The sequence below is a fragment of the Gossypium arboreum genome, chromosome 12 (genome assembly GCF_025698485.1).
Source record: "Gossypium arboreum isolate Shixiya-1 chromosome 12, ASM2569848v2, whole genome shotgun sequence".
NCBI lineage: Eukaryota > Viridiplantae > Streptophyta > Magnoliopsida > Malvales > Malvaceae > Gossypium > Gossypium arboreum.
Genome location: NC_069081.1, coordinates 37525243 through 37551371, shown reverse-complemented (window position 1 = coordinate 37551371; position 26129 = coordinate 37525243). Strand labels below are relative to the sequence as shown.

General features: G+C 36.7%; 1 protein-coding gene across 1 annotated transcript; it reads right to left on the bottom strand.

Annotated features, from left to right (window-relative positions):
• Positions 1-17897: 17897 nt before the first annotated feature.
• On the bottom strand, positions 17898-18554 carry LOC108477698 (uncharacterized). Its single transcript, XM_017780208.1, has one exon. The coding sequence runs from the start codon at positions 18552-18554 to the stop codon at positions 17898-17900; it is 657 nt and encodes a 218-aa protein (XP_017635697.1).
• Between the last annotated feature and the right edge of the window lie 7575 nt (positions 18555-26129).

Here is a 26129-nt window from a genome sequence, read left to right as displayed (position 1 = left end):
CGACTTTACGGACACATTTGGCGACGTTTTAGCAAGCGAGAAACCTCAATTGAACCTTAGGAATAGATTACGATACAAGTGACATGTCACTAGGGTTTTATGTTATGTGATCCAGGTACTGGTCCTGTACGTCTTATTAGTGGCTGAGTATACCGACATATGTTGGCATTACTTGACAGCTTGTGTGAGTAGCATCGTGTAGCTACATCTTGACTGACAGCTTGTGTGAGTAGCACCGTGTAGCTACATTTTGGTTGATAGCTTGTGTGATCAGGCCCGTTGATGGCTTGAGAGCGAGCATATATGTTTTATGAGATAGAGGTAGCAATGGCTACATATGTGGCACCTTGTGTGCAAGGTTTCAAGAGTATCCGATATTATTATTCCGAGTGGTTCATTGGATATGTCTAAGATGAAAATAAGAATGAAACCATTACAAGTTGGTACATGTATGTGCTTAAAACCTATGATTATTAAATTCATGAAATGATGAATTCAAGGTAAGTTTCTATGGAACAAATTATGGTTATGAGGTTACGGTAAATTACATCGCCTTATATTATATTACTTAAATGTTAAATATATGGTAAGTCTTGGTTATATCTTTCATACAAGCTTACTATGCTATATAGCTTACTCCATTTTACTTTTCATGTTTTATAGTGTCACCAAGCTAGCTCGGATTAGAGGTCGTCGGAGATAGCATCACACTTTCAAAATGTTATTTTGGGTATCGATGATGTTAAACATTTTGAGTATATGGCATGTATAGGGACATGGTCATTTTGTTATATGTGTCATCATGATTTTAGCCAAATATATTGGCTTGTAATTGTCAAAGGCTCGATTTGGTATTTGGCCATGTAAATTGGTTTATTTTGATTAAATTGATTGTAAGCTTAAGTATACTCGTACATGTGCAATATCTTCTTTATGATGTGGTCTGTAAATGATTGGTGAATGGTTGAATGTGACTTAATGGTTTTGTTGTTGAATGGTTGAGATTGACTAATTTGTATGCTAGGAAATCTAAGAAGAATTATGCATGTTAAAAGTATTTGTGTTGGTACTTGTGGATGTGAATTTGGTATGATTTGGCTTGCTAGAATAGGATGTTGTAAGTATGTTATGTGTGATAATGAAATGATATGTTTTAACCTTGATTATGGAAGTTTTGGTTGCCTAAGTATACCATGATTTATGCCATGGAACTTGTGTGTGTATAGGTGTAAATGAAGGTGAAAAATGGCTTAGTAAATAGCCTTTATTTTGTCCACACAAGTAGACACAGGGGCGTGTGTCTAGACTATGTGTGACACATAGTCTGCCCCATGGGCATGTGTTTCGGATGTGTGTCCCCTACACCTTAATTTTGAGAAGCAAAATGCTCAAAATTGAGCACAAGGGCAGAGACACTGGCGTGTGTCTTAGCCATGTAAGGGACATGGCCTCAAGCAAGGGTGTGTGTCTCGACCGTGTGAAGTCTGCACCTATTTTATGAAAATTAAATTAACCATACGGCCTAGCACAAGAGCGTATGACTTGGCCGTGTGACTTTAATTTGCTCATACTTTACAAAACAGAGAGTTATGCGGGTTAGAGACGCGGGCGTGTATGACTACACGGCCTACCCACACGGACGTGTCCCAAACCACACGGGCGTGTGACCCCTATTCATAGAAAATTTTTTCTAAGTTTTCTAAAAATTCCCTGAGTTATCGGTTTAGTCCCAAACCACTTCCAAAGCATGTTTTGGGCCTCATAGGCTCGTATTAAGGACTTTATGATTGAATACAAATGGTTTTAATTTGGATGCCAATCTTATGACTCGGTTTGTCTGTTTGCTTACGATGTAAGTCCGGTAATGCCTTGTATCCTCTTCCAGCATTGAATACGGTTAAAGGGTGTTACATTTAGTGGTATCAGAGCTAAAATTTAGTCGATTCTCGAAATAATGTAGTGTGTGTCAGATTCTAGCTGTACATGCCATATAATTTGTGATAGTATGACGACTCTTGACAAATTAAAATTGTGCTTTCATATAGTAAATTGATCCCAACTGAGGTGTAGCTCATGATGTTGAAAGTAATGCACCAGCTCTCGCCCAAGGGACAGCGCCATTTGAAAGTAAACCTGTAACGGTTAGTCAGGGAGGAGAGGCTTGAGAAGCCTTTTTCCAAAGGATGAATGAGTGGTTTGCCGAGTTTGTTCGAACAAATCTGGTTGCCCAACGTCTTCCACCCCCACCTAACCCTCAATTGGTTCCAGTAGATCCCTAAGGTGTGGAATTGTTAAGACTGAACAAACTTCCAGTTGATAAGATTAAGAAATAAAGGGCTGAAGAATTCAGAGCCAATGTTGACGGTGATCCTGAGAGAGTTGAGTTTTGGCTTGAGAACTCTATCAGGGTATTTGGTTTCTTGCACATTGGATGAGTGCTTGAAATGTGCTATATCACTTCTGAGGGACTCGGCATATCAGTGGTGGAATACTCTTGTATCCATAATACCAAGAGAAAGAGTTACATGGGAATTCTTACAAGATGAGTTCAGAAAGAAATATATCGGTCAACGGTTCATTGATCAGAAATGAAAAGAGTTTTTAGAGCTGAAACAGGGTCGTATGTTTGTGACTGAATATGAGTAAGAGTTTGTTAAGCTTTGTAAGTATGCTCAGGAATGTGTTTCCACTGAGGCCATTATGTTCAAGAGATTCGAAGATAAGTTGAATGAGGATATCAGACTGTTAGTTGGGATTTTAGAGTTGAAAGAATTTGTCGCGCTAGTCGACAGAGCTTGCAAAGCTGAAGAGTTGAGTAAAGAAAAGAGAAAAGCTAAGTTTGAGGCTAGAGATTCGAGAAAAAGGTCAATGAATAAGTCATTTCAATCTTCGTTAAAGAAATTGAGGGATCTGTATACTCTATTGAATGTTTCAACTCGGTATCCCAATAGAGATCGTGCGAAGCAATATTCGGGTTTTAAGGCCCAAAGTATGTCGATAGCGAACATTGGTAATGCTAAGTCTAATAGACCTGAATGTCAACACTGTGGTAGATGACATCCCAGTGAATGTAGAATGAATAATTGGACTTGCTTTAAATGTGACTCCCCAAGTCACTTCATTCGAGATTGCCCTGAAATGGCTGAGAAAGATAATTTTTAGAATGCAAGACCGAGTAACACTGCCACTACTAGGAGGCCACCGAGAAATACAGGAAATGGGAACAACAGTAGAGGTGTAACGACAGATTTAATTGTGAGATCAGAGGTTAGAGCACCTGTTAGAACCTACACTATTCCCGCTCATGAAGATGCATCATCCCCTGAGGTTACCAATGGTACATTTTCTCTCTATGATGCTAATGTAGTTGCACTAATTGATCCTGGATCGACTCATTCTTATATTTGCATAAATTTGGTATCTAGTAAGAATTTTCCTGTTGAGTCTACTGAATATGTGATTAAAGTGTCGAACCCTTTAGGTAAAAATGTTCTAGTTGATACAGTTTGCAAGAATTATCCTTTAATGATTCGGGGTCACTGTTTTTCGGTTGACTTAATGCTTTTACCATTTGATGAGTTTGATTAAATTCATGGAATGGATTGGTTGACTCTACATGATGTCATAGTGAATTGCAGACGAAAGATTATTGAATTGAAATGTCAAAAAAAAATGAAATTCTTCGAATTGAACTGGATGAGTCGGGTGAGTTGCCATTATGATTTCGTCAATATCGGCTCAGAAGTACATAAGAAAAGGTTGTGAAGCTTATCTTGCGTATGTAATGAATACAAAAGTGTCTGAATTGAAGATAGAATCTGTACCGGTAGTTTGTGAATACCCGGATGTGTTTCCATAAGAGTTGCTTAGATTACCACCGATCAGAGAAGCTGAGATTGCTATTGATTTAGTACCAGGAACTTCATCAATATCGATAGCAACCTATAAAATGGCTCTAATTAAATTGAAAGAACTGAAATCTCAATTCCAAGAGTTGACGGATAAGGGTTTTGCGAGATCGAGTTTTTCGCCCTAGGGTGCACCTGTGTTACCTTTCAAGAAGAAAGACGGATCCATGAGACTTTGTATTGATTATTGTTAGCTTAATAAGGTTATGATAAAGAAAAAGTACCATTTACTGAGAATTGATGATTTGTTCGATCAATTGAAAGGGACAACAGTGTTCTCGAAGATAGACTTGAGATCAGGCTATTATCAGTTGAGAGTTAAAGATTTGGATGTGCCAAAGACCGATTTCAGAACAAGGTACGAGCATTATGAATTCCTTATTATGCCATTTGGATTAACTAATGCTCCTGTAGTTTTTATGGACTTGATGAATTGAATCTTCCGACCGTATTTAGATAAATTTGTGGTTACTTTTATTGATGACATTTTGATTTTTTCTCGAGATGAGTTTGAGCATGCCGAACATTTAAAAACAATATTACAGACTTTGAAAGATAAGAAATTGTTTGCTAAATTTAGCAAAAGTGAGTTTTGACTCCGAAAAGTTAGATTTTAGGACACATTGTTTCACAGAAGGCATATTGGTTGATCCGAGTAAGATTTCAATAGTTGTTGATTGGAAACCACTGAGAAATGTATCCGAAGTTAGCAGCTTTTGGGGATTGGCTGGTTATTATCAATGTTTTGTTAAAGGATTTTCGATGATTGCTACACCTATGACCAGATTGTTACAAAAAGATGTGAAATTCGAGTGGCCTGAGAAATGTCAAAGGAGTTTTGAATAGTTGAAAACATTGTTGACTGAGGCACCAGTATTAGTGCAACCTGAGTCGAGGAAAGAGTTTGTGATTTTCAGTGACGCGTCCTTGAACGGTCTTGGTTGTGTGTTGATGCAAAAGGGTAAAGTGATAGGTTATGCCTTGAGACAGTTGAAACTGCATGAAAAGAATTATTTGACGCACAACTTGGAATTAGCCACTATTGTTTTGTTTTAAAAATTTGGAGACACGATTTATTCATTGAGAAGTGTCACATCTTTACCGATCATAAGAGTTTAAAGTATTTGATGACCTAGAAAGATTTGAATTTGTGACAATGAAGATGGCTCGAGTTGTTGGAAGATTATGAGTTAGAGATCGACTACCACCCAAGGAAAGCAAACGTAGTCGCAGATGCTTTGAGTAGAAAGTCTTTGTTTGCTTCGAGGGCGATGAATATGTGGTTAACCTTATCTGATAATGGATAGATTTTGGTCAAGTTGAAAGCTAAACCAATATTTCTTCAACAAATTTGCAAAGCTCAGAAAGGTGATAATGAGTTGCAAGCTAAAAGAGTTTAATGCAAATCAAATAGTGATTCAGAATATCAGATTTGATCGAATGACTGTTTGAGGTTCTGAGGTAGGATTTGTGTACCGAGATATATTAAATTGATTCAGAAAATTCTTTATGAGGCACATAATGGTTGCTTATCTATTTATCCTAGAAGTACTAAGATGTGTAATGATTTGAAACAATTATACTAGTGGTCGAGCATGAAATGAGACATTTCAGAGTTTGTAACGAGATGTTTGATTTGTTAATAAGTGAAAGTTGAGCATCAACTGCCTTTAGATTTACTTCAGCCTGTCACTATACCCGAGTGGAAATAGGAAAGAGTTACAATAGATTTCGTATTGGGATTACCTCTAACTTTGAAGAAGAAAGATGTCGTTTGGGTCATTTTTGATAGATTGACGAAATCAGCTCATTTCATTTCTGTACGTACAGATTATTCACTTGATAAACTATCTGAATTGTACATTGTTGAGATTGTTAGATTGCACGGGGTGCCTACTTTTATTATTTCGAATAGAAATCCAAGGTTGTCGTGATTTTGGAAGAAATTGGAAGAAGCGTTGGGTACAAAGTTGAATTTTAATACCGCATTCCATCCATAAATTGATGGTCAATCTCAGAGAGTGATTCAAATTCTCGAAGACATGATTCACTGTTCTGTTTTAGAGTTCGAAGGTAGTTGGGAGAAATATCTATCATTGGTCAAATTTGCTTATAACAACAGTTCTCAATTGAGTATAAAGATTGCACCGTATGAAGCATTGTATGGTCACAAGTGTCAAACTCCACTGTAGTGGACCAAGCCTAGCAAGAAACAGATTCATGGAGTTGATTTGGTCAGAGAAACCGAAGAGAAAGTGAAAGTAATTCATACGCAAATTTGGTCGAATTTGGTCATGGAGTTTGAAAGTAACTTCGGATCAACAGAAATCGTACGCGGATTTGAAACAGAAGGATATCGAATTTCAAATTGATGATAAGGCATTTCTGAAAGTGTCTCCGTGGAAGAAAATTCTTAGATTTGGTTGCAAAGGCAAGTTGATTCCACGTTTCATTGGGTCGTATAAGATTATTGAAAGAATAGGGCCACTGGCATATCGACTAGCTTTGCGGTCAGAGTTAGAAAGGATCCACAATGTATTTCATGTGTCGATGTTGCAGCGATATCGATTAGATCTATCGCATGTAATCTCACCATCATAGATTGAGATTCGACCCGATATGACATACAGTGAAGAACAGATCAAATGGTTAGCTCGAGAGGTTAAACAATTGAGGAATAAAAGCATAGCTCTAGTAAATTTTTTATGGAAACGGCATGAGGTCGAAGAGGCTACGTGGGAACCTGAGGAAGCTATGAGAAAACAGTACCCAAACCTCTTTTCTAGTAAGATTTATGGGGATGAAAATCTATAAAGGGGGAGAGTTGTACAGCCCGTTTTAGGATCAAATCAAAACAGTAGTTTCGAGACCATAAATTTGAAGTAGAAATATTTATTTTATTATTATTTTAAGGTCTACAGCATGATAAAAATAATTGTGTGAAAATTTCGTTAAGAAATTTTATCGATTGAGTACCCAATTTGATTAGAAGGACTAAATTGCAATAGGTACAAAATTTGAGTTCTATAAGTTAAAGGTGTCTAATTGCTATGAAATTTTAAATTGGAGGTCCTTAAATGGTAATTAGACCATTATCATTTTGGATGGACAAAAATGTTTTAAAGTCATACATTAAGGGTATTTTAATAATTTGGTAAATAAAGACAAAATTAACAAATAAAAGTGTCCACCTTCTTCAATTTAGTTCCCCATAGCCGAAAATTGCAAGGGAAGACATAGTTTGGCCAAGCCTTCAAGATCAATTGTAAGTCCGTTCTTGTTCCGTTTTCAATGATTTTCTATTTTTGAGATCGTTGTAACTTGATTTAGCTATTTCAAGGACTAATATAAAAGAAAGTCAAAGTCTAAAATTTTACCCATGTTGAATATGTTTGTATTTTGATGTTTGATGGTAGAAAATACATGTTTGTTGTTAGTTAAACAACATCTATAAAGTGATTTTTGGTAAAAAGTCAAATAGGGAGTTATTTGTAAAAGGTGATAAAATAAGTAGAAAAGTGTGAATAAATGAAAATGTGGGTTGATATGAGTACTAGTAATATTCGGTTAGGCTTGGGTTGTGATGAAATTGAAAGAAATTCATTTTACGAGCCTAGGGACTAAATTGTAAAATGTTAAATGTTGAGGGCAAAACTATAATTTTTTCATAATGTTTTTTGGGGCTATATTGAATAATGTGATGATTAAATAAGTTAAATCTGACATTATAGATCAAGAAAAATGAAGTTCGGATCTAGATCGGGGGAAAAACAAATTAATTGACGAATGGATCATTTTGTCATTTTTGGAACCGATGTAAGTTCATATGTTAATAAGCTTAGTTAAAATTGTATTTTAAATGCTTTAATTTATACATGAATTGTGTAATTGACTTTACAGACACATTTGGTGATGTTCTGGCAAGCTAGAAATCTCAATCAAACCTTAGGAATAGATTAGGATACAAGTGACATGTCACTAGGGTTTTATGTTATGTGATCTGGGTGCTGGTCCTGTACGCCCAACCGGTGGCTGAGTATACTGGCATATGTTGCAGTTACTTGACAGCTTGTGTGAACAGCACCGTGTAGCTACGTCTTGACTGACAGCTTGTGTGAGCAGCACTGTGTAGCTACGTCTTGACTGAAAGCTTGTGTGAGCAGCATCGTGTAGCTACGTCTTGATTGATAGCTTGTTTGAGCAGACCCGTTGATGGCTCAACAGCGAGCATATATGTGTTATGAGATAGAGGTAGCAACGGCTACATATGTGGCACCTTGTATGCAAGGTTTCTCGAGTATCCGATATTATTATTTCGAGTGATTCATTGGGTATGTCAAAGATGAGAATAAGTATGAAACCATTACGAGTTGGTACAAATATGTGCTTAAAACTTATGATTATTAAATTCACGAAATGAGAATTCAAGGTAAGTTTCTGATGGAACGAATTATGGTTATGAGGTTATGGTAAATTACATCGCCTTATATTAAATTACTTAAATGTTAAATCTATGGTAAGTCTTGCTTATTTCTTTCATACGAGCTTACTAAGCTATATAGCTTACTCCATTTTACTTTCCATGTTTTATATTGTCTCCAAGCTAGTTTGGATTGGAGGTCATCAGAGACCACATCACACTATCAAACTGTCATTTTGGGTATCGATGATCTTAAACATTTTGAGTATATGGCATGTATAAGGACTTGGTCATTTTGTTATATGTGTCATCATGATTTTAGCCAAATATATTGGCTTGTAATTGTCAAAGGCTTGATTTGGTATTTTGGCCATGTAAATTGACTTATTGTGATTAAATTGGTTGTAAGCTTAAGTATAATTGTACATGTGAAAATATCTCCTTTATGATGTGGTCTATAAATGATTGGTGAATGGTTGAATGTGACTTAATGGTTTCATTGTCGAATGGTTGAGATTGGCTCATTGGTATGCTAAGAAATTTAAGAAGAATTATGCATGATAAAAGTGTTTGTGTTGGTACTTGTGGGTGTGAATTTGGTATGATTTGGCTTGATAGAATATGATGTTGTAAGTATGTTATGTGTGATAATGAAATGATACCTTGATTATGGATGTTTTGGTTGCCTAAGTATACCATGATTTATGCCATTGAACTTGTGTGTCTGTAGGTGTAAATGAGGGTGACAAATGGCTTGGTTAATAGCCTTTATTCTGTCCACACGGGTAGACACACGCCCAATGTGTGACATACTGTCTGCCCAATAGGCATGTGTTTCACATAACACCCCTTACCCGCATCTGAGGCCGGGACAGGGTACGAGGCATAACCGGGCAAGTACACAAATAATCCTGCAAAATCGTGTTATAAAACTTCCTTTCAAACCCACTTCAATCATATACATGTTTAACATCCCTTATATGGACCTACGAGGTCCATAACATGCACTGGGGATAGTTCGGGACCAAACCAGAAACTTTAACGGTTGTTCCTTAGAATTGAGTTGCACACCCGTGTGAGATCGGGGACACACTCGTGTGCTTTCAACACGCCCTTGTCCTCGGGCCGTGTAACTCTCTCACTATGATGTCAGCACCAAATTAAGGCCACACGGTCGTATCAAACTCCTGTGTAGCCAGTTCGTGTGATCAATTAAAAATTTAATGATTTTTTTCATAAAATAGTGCAGACTTCACACGGCCAGTGTACACGCCCATGTGGGTAAGCCGTGTCTCTCACATGGCCAAGACACATGCTCGTGTCTTAGCCCGTGTGTTTACTACTGGACATTCTGACTTGTAAAACTAAGTTGTAGGGGACACATAGCCGAACAACATGCCCATGGGGCAGACCGTGTGTCTATTCGTGTAGACAAATTCTAGGCTAATTTCCAAGCCATTTTCACCCTTAAGATTTACTTACTTATACATTTTTCATAGCACGCAACAAGGCACATCTAGCTACTCAACCACATTCATGATTAAAATTATGCCCCTAATATTATTTAGGACTATCTCAAGTTTACAAACTTCCTTCAATCTTTTCATACCAATATGTAACTCTTAGGTTTTCTAACCCTCTTTCCAACTTTACTCATTATTACATTGTTATGGCCATTTTTATAGTTCATGATTCATCACAATTCAATAAGCCATTATTCACGTCCATCATTCTCAAACAACCACATTAACATGAACATTTGCATGCATGCATGATTAATAAGGGTTACAACCCAATAGTAAAATATGAACCATATCTCATGGCTATATACAAAATGATTTGTTAACCATCATGAGCCATTACACTTGGATAATTTAAATGACACATGTAACTAAAAAGATAAGTTACCCTATACATGCCATTATATCAAAATGAATAGTTCTTTTATACCCAAAATGAGATTGCTGATAGTGTGATCAAAGCTCCAACCGTCCTCCAACCTTCATGACTCTGCAAGCTCTATAAGATAGAGGAAAGTAAAACGGGGTAAGCATTACATGCTTAGTAAGTTCATATAAAGGAAAGTAAACTTACTGGTCATTTTAACACATAATCTCAATAAGCCATGTTATCCATCAATTATAACTAATTTTCCTTAAACACGTGCATTCAATCAACAAGTTAGTCACAAGAAGTTCAAGATCCATAGATGAGCTCATCATATCATGTACACATTCAAATTCATATTTCTTGAGTTATTTAAATGTACTTTATCCATTGAATCATTGAATTCCCGATGGATATTTCGTCATTTAGTACACTCTAGATGTACAATTTACTGACCGTCAATTCATATTCAGTAGTACCCTTTCGGTACACTCTTGAGCCATATCTCTTACAGCAGAATTACCAATCCAGGCTAAATTCTAACTGTGCCATGTACTCTAAAGGCTTTGTTGGATTACCAGTCCAGGTTAAATCATTCTTATGATAAAGAATTCCCTACAGAGTCTAATCTGGATTACCAGTCCAGGCTGACTCCAGTCAATTAGGATTACCAGTCCAGGCTAAATCCTAACAGAAACATATGATCGATAGGCTCGTTTCAGGATTACCCATCTGGGCTAAATCCCTTCTACACTTAGATCAATGGATTACCCGTATGGGTTAAATCCTTTCTGCAACACATGCAGGATCCTATTTCACGTGATAAATAACCTATCCATTTGAATTCAGTATTCAATCGGAATATAACTCTTTTCACTCAATTTCGGGAGTAAGGATATTTTCATACAATTCAATATTTGTACATTGCACATTCAATACAACATAGCAATAAACTTAACACATTTATATATATATATATATATATTTATAATTGGTTAAGTTACACGAACTTAGCTAAATGATGTCTCGGGTTTGGATTCCAACTATTCCAAAAATTTTTGTTTTCCACGGTCTACTTCCGGAATTGGTCTTTCCGAGTCTATATAAACAAATTAAATTATTAATTCATCACATTCTTCAATTTCAGCCCGAAAACTTACTCTATGGTAAAATTACCTTTTTACCCCTAACTTTGTACATTTTTACATTTTAGTCCTTAGGCTCGTATAATGAAATACATGCATTCCCTTGTTTTCCCAAGCCTAGCCGAATTATATTCTAGCTGATAACAACCCATACTTTCCTTTATTTCTCTTTTCTACTACTCACTTTTACATCTTTTTCAACTTGGTCCTTTTTAGGTGTTTTCATGGAAAACCCCTTAACAAAAGATGTTTATCATACATCAAACTTTCATATTCCTCCATTAAACACTAAAATAATGGTAGAAATGGCTAAAACATGCTTCAAAGATCTCAAAAATATAAAGAACATAAAAAACGGGGCTAGGGAGCACTTACAATCAAGCTTGAAATGTGGAAAATCCTAGCTAAGGAACCCCTTTAATTTTCGGCACACTAGGAAGAAGATGGACAACATTTTTGCTTGATTTTTCCCTTTTTATTCTTTAATTAACTAAATGACCAAAATGCCCTTAAGGCCTTTTTTTAAAATTTTACCCATGCTGGTCCATTTTTGTCCAAATTTTTAGAACTTGGTCAAATTACTATTTGAGGACCTCTAATTTATAATCCAACTCAATTTCATGCTAAAAGCTTCTAGAACTCAAGTTTTGCAACTTATTCAATTTAGTTCCTAAAACTAAATTGGGCATCTTAGCCATAGAATTTCTCCATAAAACTTTTACACAAGCATGCATCCTTATACTAAGCCTCATAATAATCATAAAATAATTATTTCTATTTCAGAGATGTGGTCTCGAGACCACTATTCTAACTAGGTCCTAAGTTGGGATGTCACAACACTCCCCCTTTAGGGATTTTCATCCCCGAAAATCTTACCAGTAAAAAGGCTTGGTTTCTCATTGTAACACCCCTGTACCCGAGACCGTCGCCAGAGTCGAGCACGAGGTGTTAACGGACTTAATTCATTAATTAAACAGCTCAAACAATTTATTTTTGAATTTCCAGACAAGCTGGCAAACTGCATCACAGTCGCTAAAAAGTTTATATCTCGAGTCACAAAACTCGAAATCCAATTCCGTAAATTTTCCTTGAAACTAGACTCATATATATACTTACTAATGTTTTTTCTATAATTTTTGGTTGGGCCAATTAGTACAGTTTATTAGTTAAATTCTCCTATGTTTCAAGGTTCGGTTACTCTGACCCCTGTGTATTACGAATCAGATATCTCCCTGTACAGAGTCTCAATGACTATGAAGTTTGTTTATCATAAAACTAGACTGAATAAGGATTTCATACATGTAATGAAAAACTCCTAATTGTTTTTGTAGAATTTATGGTGAATTTTTAAATTCAGAACAGGGGATTTGGAGATAGCTCTAACCCTGTTCTACCAAAACTTAAATATCTCATAAAATATAACTCATTTACCTGTTTCGTTTCTTCCATATGAAAATAAACTCATCAAGCTTAGATTCCATAACTTATTCATCATTTAATTCCATTTCTACTAGTTTTAGTGATTTTTCAAATTCACATCACTGCTGCTGTCTGATTCTGTTTTGTGGCAAATTTTACCTTTCCAAGGATTTTCATGGTTTAGTTAAGACATAAAGCATACATGTTATCATATATAAACTTGATTAGCCATTCCAATAGCTAATCATTCTCAAACATTTCCATTCCATCCATGGCCATATCGTAAGATTATACACACAAAATGATTGGAATGCTATACATGCCATATTTCCAAAAATTTCAAGTCATTATACCATGATTGTCCAGTGATAGTGTGAGCGTGCCTCCGACCATCCCGATCTCCAAATTAACTTGTAAAAACTACAAACAATGAAAAGAAGGGAGTAAGCATAGATGCTTAGTAAGTCCACATGAAAATAACAAATAACTTAACAAAGCAATTATACCAACCAACATTAGCATAATATCACCAAAACATGTATCACATTTCTATTCATCATTCATCATCTTACCATATTATTGTTGTCGTATCAAGTCTCAACCCGAGGGTTAAGTACATACCTGTCCAAAGTGCCCATTCCACAACACTTACCAATACGTCACTTGCATCTTGAGTAGTCTTCCATTTCACTAGAATTTTACCCGTTGAACACATCGGAATATAACTCAGATACATGGAAAGTTTGCACATAAGTGCCACATATGTAGCCAAGCTACCATGTAACCCGCCCATAAGCGAACTCCGACTCAACTTAACGAGCTCGGTCGTTCGCATCCATAAGTGAACTCGGACTCAACTCAACGAGTTCGGACGTTCGCATCCATAAGTGAACTCGGACTCAACTTAATGAGTTCAGACGTTCGCATCCATAAGTGAACTTAGACTCAACTCAACGAGCTTGGGCATTCGCATCCATAAGTGAACTCGGACTCAACTCAACGAGTTCGGATGTTCGCATCCATAAGTGAACTCGGGCTCAACTCAACGAGTTCGGATGCCCAAATATCCGAATCTATTCCTAAGGTTCAATGGGACTTTCCTTGTTCGTACTCCTTTACCATTTTCCTTGGAATACCAATGACGATACTTCGGTAGTCTTTCACATTTTTCACATAATTCATAAAATTTTTGCATGTTGTCCAACAATGACCACAAAGCATAGAATTGCATGATAACAATCATAATATCGTATAAATAGCATTAAATGATTTAAAATAATGGTTATATTATAATATTTACATATGAACTTACCTCGATACAAAATGAGAATAGTCAAGCCTATTCCTCGTAAACTTTATTTTTCCCCCGATCTCAACTCGAATCTCTTTTCTCTTGATAATTAAGGCTTAAAAGTGTTGAAACCCTAGCTATAGTGGAGAGCAAAATTCAGCAACAACTTATGCAGAAGATGATCATTTTTGTGTTATTTTTCCCATTTTATTCCATTTAATATCCAAATGACCAAAATGCCCTTCCTTACTAAACTTTCAAAAATTCCATCCATGTCCAATTTTTGTCCATAAACTTAGAAATTGGTCAAATTGCTATTTAAGACCTCCTAATTAATATTTCAAAGCAATTTTATACTAGAAACTTCTAGAATGCAAGTTTTGCAACTTATTCAATTTAGTCCCTAACTTCAAATTAAGCACTTTATGCATAAAATGTCTTCACGAAATTTTCACACAATCATGCAATCATATCATAGACCTAAAAATAATCATAAAATAATTATTTCTATCTTAGATTTTGTGGTCCCGAAACCACTATTCCGACTAGGCCCTAATTCGGGTTATCACACTCATAGTCTCTTCAGGCTCTCATGTAACCTCTTCAATTCCATGCCTTTGCATTAGTACTTTCACGAGAGCAATATTCTTATTTATCAACTGTTTGACCTCCCGAGCTAGTATCTTAATTGGTTCCTCTCCGTAAGTCATATCCAAACAAATCTCAACCTCTGTTGATGAAATTACATGTGAGGGATCAGATCAATAACGACGCAACATGGATACATGGAACACATCATGAATTCTTTCCAACTCTGATGGCAAGTACAACCGATATGCTACCGGTCCAATCCTTTCAGTAATCTCATACGGCCTTATAAAACGAGGACTTAATTTTCCTTTCCTTCCAAATCTCAGGACTTTTTTCCACAGAGACACTTTTAAAAATACCTTATCACCAACTTGATACTCAATTTCCTTTCGTTTCAAATCAGCATAAGATTTTTATCTGTCAGAAGCAGCTTTCAAACTATCATGAATAATCTTTACTTTTTCCTCGGTCTCCTTAATTAAGTCACCCCCTGAATCTTATTTTCTTTGAGCTTAGTCCAATATAGGGGTGTTCGGCATTTACGCCCATATAAAGCCTTATAAGGTGCCATTTTCAAACTTGATTGATAACTGTTGTTGTAGGCAAATTCTATCAACGGTAAGTAATTTTCCCAACTACCTTGAAATTCAATAACACAACACCTGAGCATATCTTCCAAAGTCTGAATTACTCTCTTGGATTGGCTGTCAGTTTGTCGATAAAAGGCAGTGCTAAAATTTAGTTTCGTGCCCAAGGCTTCTTGCAACTTCTTCCAAAACCGAGAAGTGAACCTCAGGTCTCTATCCGAGACAATTGACAAGGGTACTCCGTGAAGTCTCACAATTTCAGTAATGTACAGTTCGGCTAACTTATCAAGCAAGAAATCGATTCGTACAGGTATAAAATGAGTCAATTTAGTCAACTTGTCAACTATGACCTAGACGACATCTTTCTTCTTTGGGGTCAAAGGCAACCCTGTTACAAAGTCCATGGTAATACGGTCCCATTTCCACTCGGGGATCATGATAGGCTAAAGTAACCCTGAAGGCACTTGATGTTCGGCCTTTACCTGTTGACAAATCAGATATTTTGATACGAACTCTGAGATATCTCTTTTCATGCCATTCCACCAATACGATTTCTTCAAATCATTATACATCTTTGTACTACCCGGGTGGACTGATAAACAACCGCCATGCGCCTTATATAAAATATTCTGGATCAACTTGACGTCATTTGGAACACAAATCCTACTATGAAACCTCAAGCAACCATCAGAGTCAATCTAAAAATTCAGTTCACTGCTAGACTCGCATTGAGCTCTTTTAGCTTGTAACTCTTTATCGACTTTCTGGTCATCACAAATCTATTGACGAAAGGTCGGTCTAGTTCCCAACTCTGTTAGGATTGAGCCATCATCGAACAAAGCCAGCTGTGTACCCATAGCTCTCAAGACAAACAGTGATTTCCTACTTAAAGCATTAGCGACTACATTCGCCTTACCCGGATGGTAATCAATCACAAGCTCGTAATCTTTGAGTAATTCAAGCTATCTACATTTCCTTAGGCTCAAATCCTTTTGAGTCATCAAGTATTTTAAGCTTTTATGATCGGTGAACACCCGGCACTTCTCACCATAAAGATAGTCTCTCCAAATCTTTAATGCAAAAACAATGGTAGCCAATTCCATGTCATGTGTCGGGTAGTTCTTCTCATGAGGATTAAACTGCCTTGAAGCATAGGCTACCACCTTACCTCTTTGCATGAGTACACATCCCAAACCATTCAAGGATGCATCACTAAAGATCACAAATTCTTTACCCGATTTGGGTTATACCAAAACCAATTATTCGGTCAGTAACGCCTTTAGTTTCTCAAAGCATTGCTGACACCTTTCTGACCACTCAAACTTAACATCTTTTGGGAGCAGCCTCGTCATCGGAGTGGCGATCATAGAAAATCCTTTAACAAATCGCTTGTAGTAGCCAGCCAAGCCTAAAATGCTTCTAACTTATTTCACGTTTCTCGGTGATTTCCATTCGAGGATGGCCACAATTTTACTCAAGTCAACTCTAATACCATCACTCGAAATAATATGTCCCAAAAATCTGACTTCTTTAGGCCAAAATTCACTTTTTTTTTATCTCTTAGAGTTTGCAAGACCGTCCTCAAGTGTTCAGCATGCTCGAATTCATTATGTAAATAAATCAATATGTCATTAATAAACACAACAACAAATTTATCCAAGTATGGTCAGAAAATTTGGTTCATCAAGTCCATAAATACTGCGAGAGCATTCATTAGCCCAAATGCCATAACAAGAAATTCATAGTGACTATACCTTGTTCGGAAAGCAGTTTTGGGCACATCCGATTCTTTCACTCGTAGTTGGTAATAGCCGGACCTCAAGTCTATCTTTGAAAATATCGTTTCTCCCTTCAGCTGGTCAAATAAATCATCAATCCTCAGCAACGAGTATTTGTTCTTAATTGTTACCTTAATGAGTTGACGGTAATCGATGCAGAGTCTTATAGAACCATCCTTCTTTTTCACGAATAACACCAGTGCACCCTAGGGAGAAAAGCAAAACCCTTATTTTCAATTCTTGTAACTGAGACTTTAATTCCATTAATTCTATCAGAGCCATCCGATACAAAGCAATCGAGATATGTGTTGTTCCCGGTACTAGGTCAATGCTAAATTCAACTTCTCTCATGGGGGCAATCCCTACAACTCCTCCGAAAACACATCTGGGTATCACATACTACCGGTACTAATTCAACTTTCAATTCAGATTCCTTAGTATTCAAAACCTAGGCCAGATAGGCCTCGCACCCTTTTCTTATGCATTTTTGAGCTGACATAGGAGAAATCACACGGATGGTATGTTTGACTCATCTGGTTCAACCTGAAGAGTTTTACCATTTTCACATTTCAATTCAATGACCTTCTATCTACAATTTATTATAGCTTCATGTAGGGTCAACCAATCCATACCCAAAATGACATCAAACTCATGAAATGGCAACAACATCAAGTCAGCCAAAAAATAATGACCTCTAATCATGAAAGGGCATTTCTTGCATACCTTGTCAACTAATACATGTTTGCCTAACGGGCTCGACACCTTAATAATGTATTCAGTAAACTCTATAGGTAGCTCCTTACTAGACACCAATTTCATGCAAACATATGAATGAGTTGACCTCATGTCAATCAAAGAAACAATAGGAATATCATAAAGACAAAATGTACCCCGTAATGACATCAGGAGCTGAGGTTTCCTCTCTAGCATGTATGGCATAAGTCCTTGCCGGGGCTTGAGCCTCTGATTTTACAGTGGAGTTCTTTGCAACACTACAACCACCATTAGTACTTTCAGGGCATCTTGGAAGCCTACCTCGAGAGATAGGACCATTTGATTTTGGGTTTGGCTTAACCTCTTTGTCATCTCGTTCTGGGAAATCCTTAAGAAAGTGGTCAAGAGAACCATACCTATAGCATGCCCTGCTCCTCATCTGGCACTCTCCAAAGTGAAACTTGTTACAACTGTTACACCACGGCTTTTGGTTTCCCACACTCCTCACACTAGTTGTCATAGGATATGAAGACCGTGAATTAGGGCGCTTAGAGGTTCTTGTTTTACCTAAATATCCCACTAATGAATTGAAGCGTTCTTGGTGGCTTCTCGATTTCTTTGTGGGAGATGAATATGTCTTGCCCATGAATCTCTTACACAGAACTCGAGCTGTGCTCTCTGCTTGTTTCTTTTCATTACTTAGCTCTTCATCGTTCTTGGCTCTGTCGGCCAACACGGCAAACTCTCTTATCTCAAGGATCCCAATCAATAGTTTAACATCCTCGTCTAATCCTTCTTCGAAGTGCTTGCACATTTTCTCTTCAGACTGAACCCACTTTTGAGCATACTGGCTTAGTCGGACAAACTCTCGTTCGTATTCTGACACAGTCTAATCTCCTTGCTTAAGTTCTAGAAATTCCTTTCTCTTCTGATCCAAGAACCTTTGACTAATATACTTCTTTTTAAATTCAGCTTGACAGAACTCCCCAAACAAAGCCTTGAACGGTGCCATCTGAATACTCTTCTGATAGCTTATAACACCCCAAAAATCTCGAAATCCAAAAAACTCGAAATCTTGAATTTTTTTTCTTTTTGTGCTTAATAATTCTGGTTAAGTGCTAATTACGCAAAGGTAGGTCTTGGTCATGGTTTGAGTTCGAATTAAGGGGTAGAAGAAATTATAATTTAATTATTAAAAGGATCAAGGTTGGCAAGTAGTTGGGCTTTTAAATTAAGATAGGGGAAATAGCATAAAAAAGTCTTGTGGAAGAGTGGCCAAGTGACGCCACTTAGAGTGCAGGGAGGTGGCGTTAGTAGCTACCAAGGAGGTCCAAGGTGACGCCACTTAGAGTGTTTTTAGAAGTTTAATTTTGGCCTTCTAGAAGGATGGAAGTGGTGTGAAGATGGACTCCAAGGGGAGTGTTTAGAAGAGAAAATTCAGGAAAGGATCAAGGGAGTTATTAGGGAGAAAAATGAGGAGATTATAAGAGAGAAGTGATGGAGCCGAATGGGGAATTTGGCATGGGAAAATTCGGCTATAAGGCTTATAAATAGGTGCCGAATGCTAGGGTATAAAGCTAATGCCGAAATCTTTTTCTCACCTTGTTGCCAAAAACCCTCTTCCCTAAAAGCTGAAAACACTTTTGTTTTCTTCTTTTCTTCCTGCCAATTTCTATTCTTCTCAACACAATTCTTTTTGCCGATTTCTTCTTCTACTCTTCTTCTTTAATTTATACCAAATAAATTTTATTCACCATACTAAGTTTGAAAGCCAAGATGCCGATTTCCTCAAGGGCCGAATACTCTTTGACTGAATCTAGTGTAAGTGTTTCTCTTCCAATCGGGTTTTTTTGCTAAGTATCGAATATTGTCCCTCTCTCTTTCTAATCAACTGTGGTAGGGAATTAGTATTGGATCTCAAATCTTAGCTCATTGCCGAATTACTCCTTAGGTGTTGCGGTTTTGGTAAGTATTCCTCATCCATTGGCTAAGGTTGGTCGAATAGCCATAGTAAGGTAAGGGGACTTATGTTGGATATGAGTCACCTATTATTCTGGTTTTAATAGTTACGATTGGTGCAGATCTAGGAGTTGATTATGGATAGTGAAGGGGTTGTTATACTTACCGCGCAAGGTAAGGTTAAGGTGAGATTCCGGCTTTTGGTAAAGTATTCGATAAGTATATGAGATTAATCTTTGAGTGATATCGATTGTAGGTTTGGGCTAAGGAGATCGCATCATGCTTGCTTACCAGGTGTGTACATACACTGCACACACAATAAATCAGTAAAAGTCGAAATGCCGAAATGCCGAAATGCTGAAAAGCCAAAAGTTGGGCTATGGTAGTCACACAAGTGCGAAAACACTCATGGAGAGGAAACCGATAGGTTGCCTAAGGCCCACAAGCAATTCTGTGGACTTGGGTTGAGAATTGGCCAAATGGATCGGAATGGGCTAAATGGGCCTGATGAGATGTTGGGCCCATAATAGGCAAAGATTGTTAAGTGATGCTATGTGTTAGGAAATTTTTATGTGAGCATGAATATAAATGATTTGGGCCTAATGGGCCATATGAATGTGAATTGGGCCTAATGGGCCATAAGAATATGAACTGGGCCAGATGGGCCATATGAATAAATTGGGCCCAGTGGACCATATGCATGTATGTAGGGGTATTAGGCCTAGTATATGATGACTACATAAAACTTAATTAATTAATTCAGACCGTGGACAAGTCATAGGGTTAAGGTGTCGCAACGGGTATATGCATGTCTAGGATTGGATCTAGGGAGAGCTTGGAACTTAAGCGGTCTTAATGACGCACCTCCTCTTCTCTCGAATCCTACCTGGTGCATAGTATTTGTTCATCTTAGCTCGCGGGACTTGTTAACGGGTCAAGGTAAGTGAAAGCCATAATTAAGGGAAAATTACTGAAATGCCTCTAAGGGCGAAAATGACCAAAATACCCCTAGGTGTTGAATGTAAGTTTTATGGATGTGACATGCATACATATGATGTTCTGCTTAGATTGCATATAGGGTGGGAACTTTGGAATGGAGGAAGTATATGAGGATCGTATGGTTGCCTGACAATCGTGGATCCACCAACGGCTTTTAAAGCCCAATATGTAAATGAAGGTAGTTCCGCAACCGGGCTACCATTAGTGTGTGGGCTGGGTGGGTTAATATTTATATCCCCACATGGTGTGACGGGGGATGGAGCAGGTGTGTAGCGGATGGATAATTTGGATGGGATTGCATTGCATGTTTGATGATTTCTCTTTGAATGCTTGTTTTTCTTCGAGGGTTGTACACACTGAGTTTGCGAAAACTCACCCCCTCTTTTATTTTATTTTCAAGTGATGCTCAGTAGAAGGTTCAATGTTTGGAGGGACTCTGGGTGGCCGGCTAGCAAGATAATTCGGACTTGGTTTTTTTTAAGCATTTAAGTTTTTATTTCTTTTTACGTGTGTTCAGATCAGATTGTAATAAGGTTTTCATTATGTTATTATTACTTGAATTATTATTATTTTTTTCATTGTAATTACGAGAAGTTGAACATGGATTTCTTAAATTATAATATGTTTTCTACGTTTCTGCAACTAAATTTTTAAGTGACATGTTTTCATCAAATCTTATGTTTCAAACAAGTGATTGAAAGGTGTTTATTTTTTTAAGATGTTCTTTTATTTTAAGAAGGGTTTTCAATGAAAACACGATTTTCGCTAAAACACTTCAATGTGACACTCCAGATTTAGCCATAGCATCTAGGCCAGGTTTGGGGTGTTACATAGCTATTATTATACACAAACTCAGCTAATGATAAGTGATGATCCCAGTTACCTCTAAAGTCGATAACACAACTACGAAGCATGTCCTCAAGAATCTGGATCACCCTCTCTAACTAACCATTAGACTTCGGATGATAAGCTGAACTAAAATGAAGCTTCGAACCCATAGCCTTATGCAGCGCCTTCTAGAATCTCAAAGTAAACTATGGATTTCAGTCTGATATGATCGAAATAGGAACTCCATAAAGATGAACAATCTCTCGGATGTAGAGCTCAGCTAACTAATGCAAACTAAAAGATGTACGAACTAGCAGAAATTGTGCAGATTTTTTAAATCTATCCACAATCACCCAGATTGAATCCTTACATTTCAGAGTCAAAGGCAAACCCATAACGAAATCCATCATAATCCGCTCCCATTTCCACTCTGGAATCTGAATAGGCTGAAGCAAACCTGAGGGACGTTGATTTTTGCCTTTCACTCTTTGACAAACCAAACATCTAGCAACAAAGTCGGCAACATCCTTCTTCAACCTAGGCCACCAATACAAAACCTAAAGATCCTAATACATCTTTTTCCCACTGGGATGCATAGCAAAAGGACTACTATATGCCTCAGTAAGAATCAAGCGCCTCAGACCCTCTTCCTTCGAAACACATAAGTGACCTCGGAAACATAGAACATCATAGAGTTGAGATCAAATTCCTCCTGAACACCTGACTCAACCTGACAAATCCATTGAACCAAACTCTTATCAAAAGGCTGACGCTCACGAACCTATTGTAAAAGAACTAGCCTCACCTAAAGTTTAGGCAACAAACCCACATCCTCAGAGACAAAAAACCTAACAAACATAGCCCTTAAATCAACTAGAGAATTGTGACTCAAAGCATCTACAACTACGTTCGCCTTTCCCAAATGATACTCGATCACATAATCATAATCCTTCAGTAACTCAATTCAGTGCATTTGTCTCAAGTTCAACTCCTTCTTGGTTAAGAGATACTTAAGACTCTTATGATCAGTGTATATCACACACCTCTCATCAGTCTACTCAAGGAAATGTTCTTCTGAAGAAACTTCGTCAAAGGAGCAGCAATGCTCGAAAACTCCTCGACAAAGTGACAGTAATAACCAACTAACCCCAAAAAACTTTTGACCTCAGAAACAGTCCTTGGTGGCTTCCAATCCAAAATCGCCTCAACCTTTTTCCAATCAACCCAAATACCCTCAGCTGAAATGATAGGACCTAGAAAATCTACCTCACGATGCCAAAACTCACACTTGCTCAGCTTCGCATGCAACTGTTTCTCCTGCAAAACTTGCAGAACTACTCTCAAGTGTTCGTTGTGCTCATCCACTAATCAAGAATACACCAATATAATATCTATGAAAACCACTATGAATGGCATGACAAGAAACTTGTAATGACCATACCAAGTCTTGAAGTAGTCTTCATCAAATAAGAATCCATAACCTTCAATTGATAATATACCCAGACCTTAGATCAATCTTTAAGAAAATCGAAGCTCCCTGAAACTGGTCTAATAGATCATCAATCCTTAGTATCGAATACTTATTCTTGATGGTCAACTTATTCAGCTGGCGATAATCGATACACAACCTCAAAGTACCATCCTTCTTTTTCATGAACAACAGCAATGTGTTAGGGTTGATTCAGCAAGTTTGGGCCGAGCATGAGAAGTCCAATTTCTATTGGACACAGGATAACGATCCAATTTCATGCAATGTGTTGCATGTGATAGTTTGATCAGCTTGAACAAACTTTTCAATTTTTAATTATATGTTTTGTTTGTTAAATGCATCTTTTTGTTTAATGATCTGCTTCATTATATGTTTTATTTGTTAAATGCATCTTTATTTAATATTCGCATTAATATATCTACATCTTTTAAAATGTGCATTATGTTTCTTGTTTATTGAATGTGTTTTTAGTTAATGCTTTACATTAATACATTAGTATCCTTTAATACTTGCATTATGTGTTTTTCATATTAATAAGTCATACATTAAATCATCTCATTTGTTAATTTACTTCAAGTATGGTTTAAGTTGCATGTTCATTTAATTTGTTTGCGCAAGTGTTATTAAATATGCTATTTTTATAAGTGTTTTAAGTTATTGTTTAATTTTAAATATCTATTTTACAGGTGACTTTTCATATGATTAAAGACTCTTCAATTTAGACGATTTCATAGCTTTTTAAATAACATACTGTTTAATAGACCAAAGGAGACTCTTCAAGTCTGAACGTTTTTGGAGTCTTAAACCTTCATTATGGTGTCATTTAGAAGGATGTTACACAAGCTTTTATAATTTGGTTACAAGGGAGCTGAAGGGACATCAATTAAACACATTAAGTCTTCATTAAGTAGAATTAGCATGCCTTTTCAACTACATCAGATTCCAATGAAGAGACGTGACTCATTGGCTTCCTTACAAGAGTTAAAAATGAAATTAGTGCTTTTAATAATACTAGTTAATGGCCGAATATGGAAAGCCTCACATAGGTATTGAATAGTCACAAAAGTGCCTATAAATATCCTGTAAACAGAACTTTGATTGGCTAATGAATTTTTTTGAGTTTTGTGTGAGAATTTTATCTCTTTGTTCTTGGTCCAACTTACTTGGACTTATCAAGGTCCTTCTTGTTGTGTCAAACCCTTTCTTTTTGAACTTATCACTTCCATTCTTTCTTTATTTTCTAAAATGTGGTGTTCAAATATATTGTTGGCTCCTATTTTTTTAAATAGCGGGTCACAATTTACTTCTTCTTCTTCAAAGACTTGTTTGTTATTTCACTATATAGAAATTGGGTCATGATCATTTATATTGATGGTTCTTTTCTTAGTGCTTGATTTGTGTAAGTCATTATTCCAAAACCCTCTTTGATATTTTTATTCAACGTATTTTCTATTACTCACAATTTCACTTAGAATACCAACTTGAAACGGTACTAAAATTAGACAATCGGGAAATTCACGAATACGAGCACGCTACAAGTGAGCTAATTTGTGCATTTGATGGTGATGTATAGGCTTATGTCAAGCTTATGGTTTTGGTTGACATGATACTTATGCTTTATATTATACAAATGTATTGGTTAGTTGTGTTTAGTTTATATGAGCTTACTAAGCATTAATTGCTTACATAGTTTCTTTCCTATGTTTTATAGATTATCAGAAGCTTGATTTGGTTGGATGCTAGTCGGAGATCTAACACACTATCCAGAAGTCAATTCAGTAGTTTTTTGTGCATTTTGGCCAAGGTCATGTTTAAGGTAGTTTATAATGGTGTTTTCGATGAACATGTAAAATGGAAACTTGGTATGTTTGTGCTTTGATGTTTATGGATTGTTGATGGACTTATAATGCTTGCTTAGGTAAGTCCTTTTGGTCACTTTTTGATAATGGATGTCTATGGCGCATTGCTGTAAATTGTTGGTCTGAGAATGGTCAATATGTTGTATGTTTTAGGTAAGTAACTGAATAGGTTATCATGAATGAATTGGTACAATATTGACATGTTTTGATGCTTGATGTTTTGATATATTGTGGTGCCTTTCAATGGCATATTGGTTAGTTGAATTAGGGTATTGGGATTTTTATATATGTGTGTGTTTAGGTAAGGTTTTGGTGCTTCGAAAGTGTGCATTATTGGTATAAATGTTTCTGCATGATATAGTTTTGAAATTGCTTGATTTTAGGTAAATTTGGGTCCACATGGCCAGAGACACGGGCGTGTGACTCAGTTGTGTGAGACACACGGCCTGGCACATGGGCATGTGGGGCAACTTAGAGAGTTACATAGCTTGGCACACGGGTGTTTGACACGGCCGTGTGACCTTACTTAGAGAGTTACATAGGTGAGGGCACAGGCTGGGACACAGCCATGAGTCCCTAGTTCAAAGGTTACACGACCTAAGACACGAGCATGTGATCCCTATTTCCAAATTGTTTCAAATTGGTCCCAAATTGCTTCTAAGTTATTTTATGGCCTCGAGGGCTCGATTTAGTGACAATATGCATGTTTATAAATGATTTATTGAATTAAAGTATGATTTAGGGACAATATTATTAAATTATTGAATGATTTAAAGTTTAAATGTATTCGATTAAACGGTAATGCTCTAGAACCTTATTCCGGCGACGGAAACAAGTTAGGGTGTTATAGTTTGAATCAAATTCATATATTAATTTTATCTATGTTTTCTATTTGTGTACAACAAGTTTGTACTTATAATGTGTTTAATATTTAAATATAAAATTAAATTAATTCAACAATTAATTTAATTATGTGATAGATAAATACAATACCAAATGTATTTGAATTCTGTTCGCTTCAATTGTAGGGTGTGACCCTGTAGGCTCTTATAATGTTGATAGTAATACTAGAATGTTTCTAACATTACAAGCAATGAGTGGCATCTAGTAATGCATCATTGCTACCCAAGTTATAAGAAGTCATGATTCAACATAACCTTTCTACGCATACAAAAAGATGAGCTTATTCCTCGGATATTAGCTATAGTCCAACCGATCGCCTTTCTGAATTCCTTTAAAATCTCAATCAGCTACT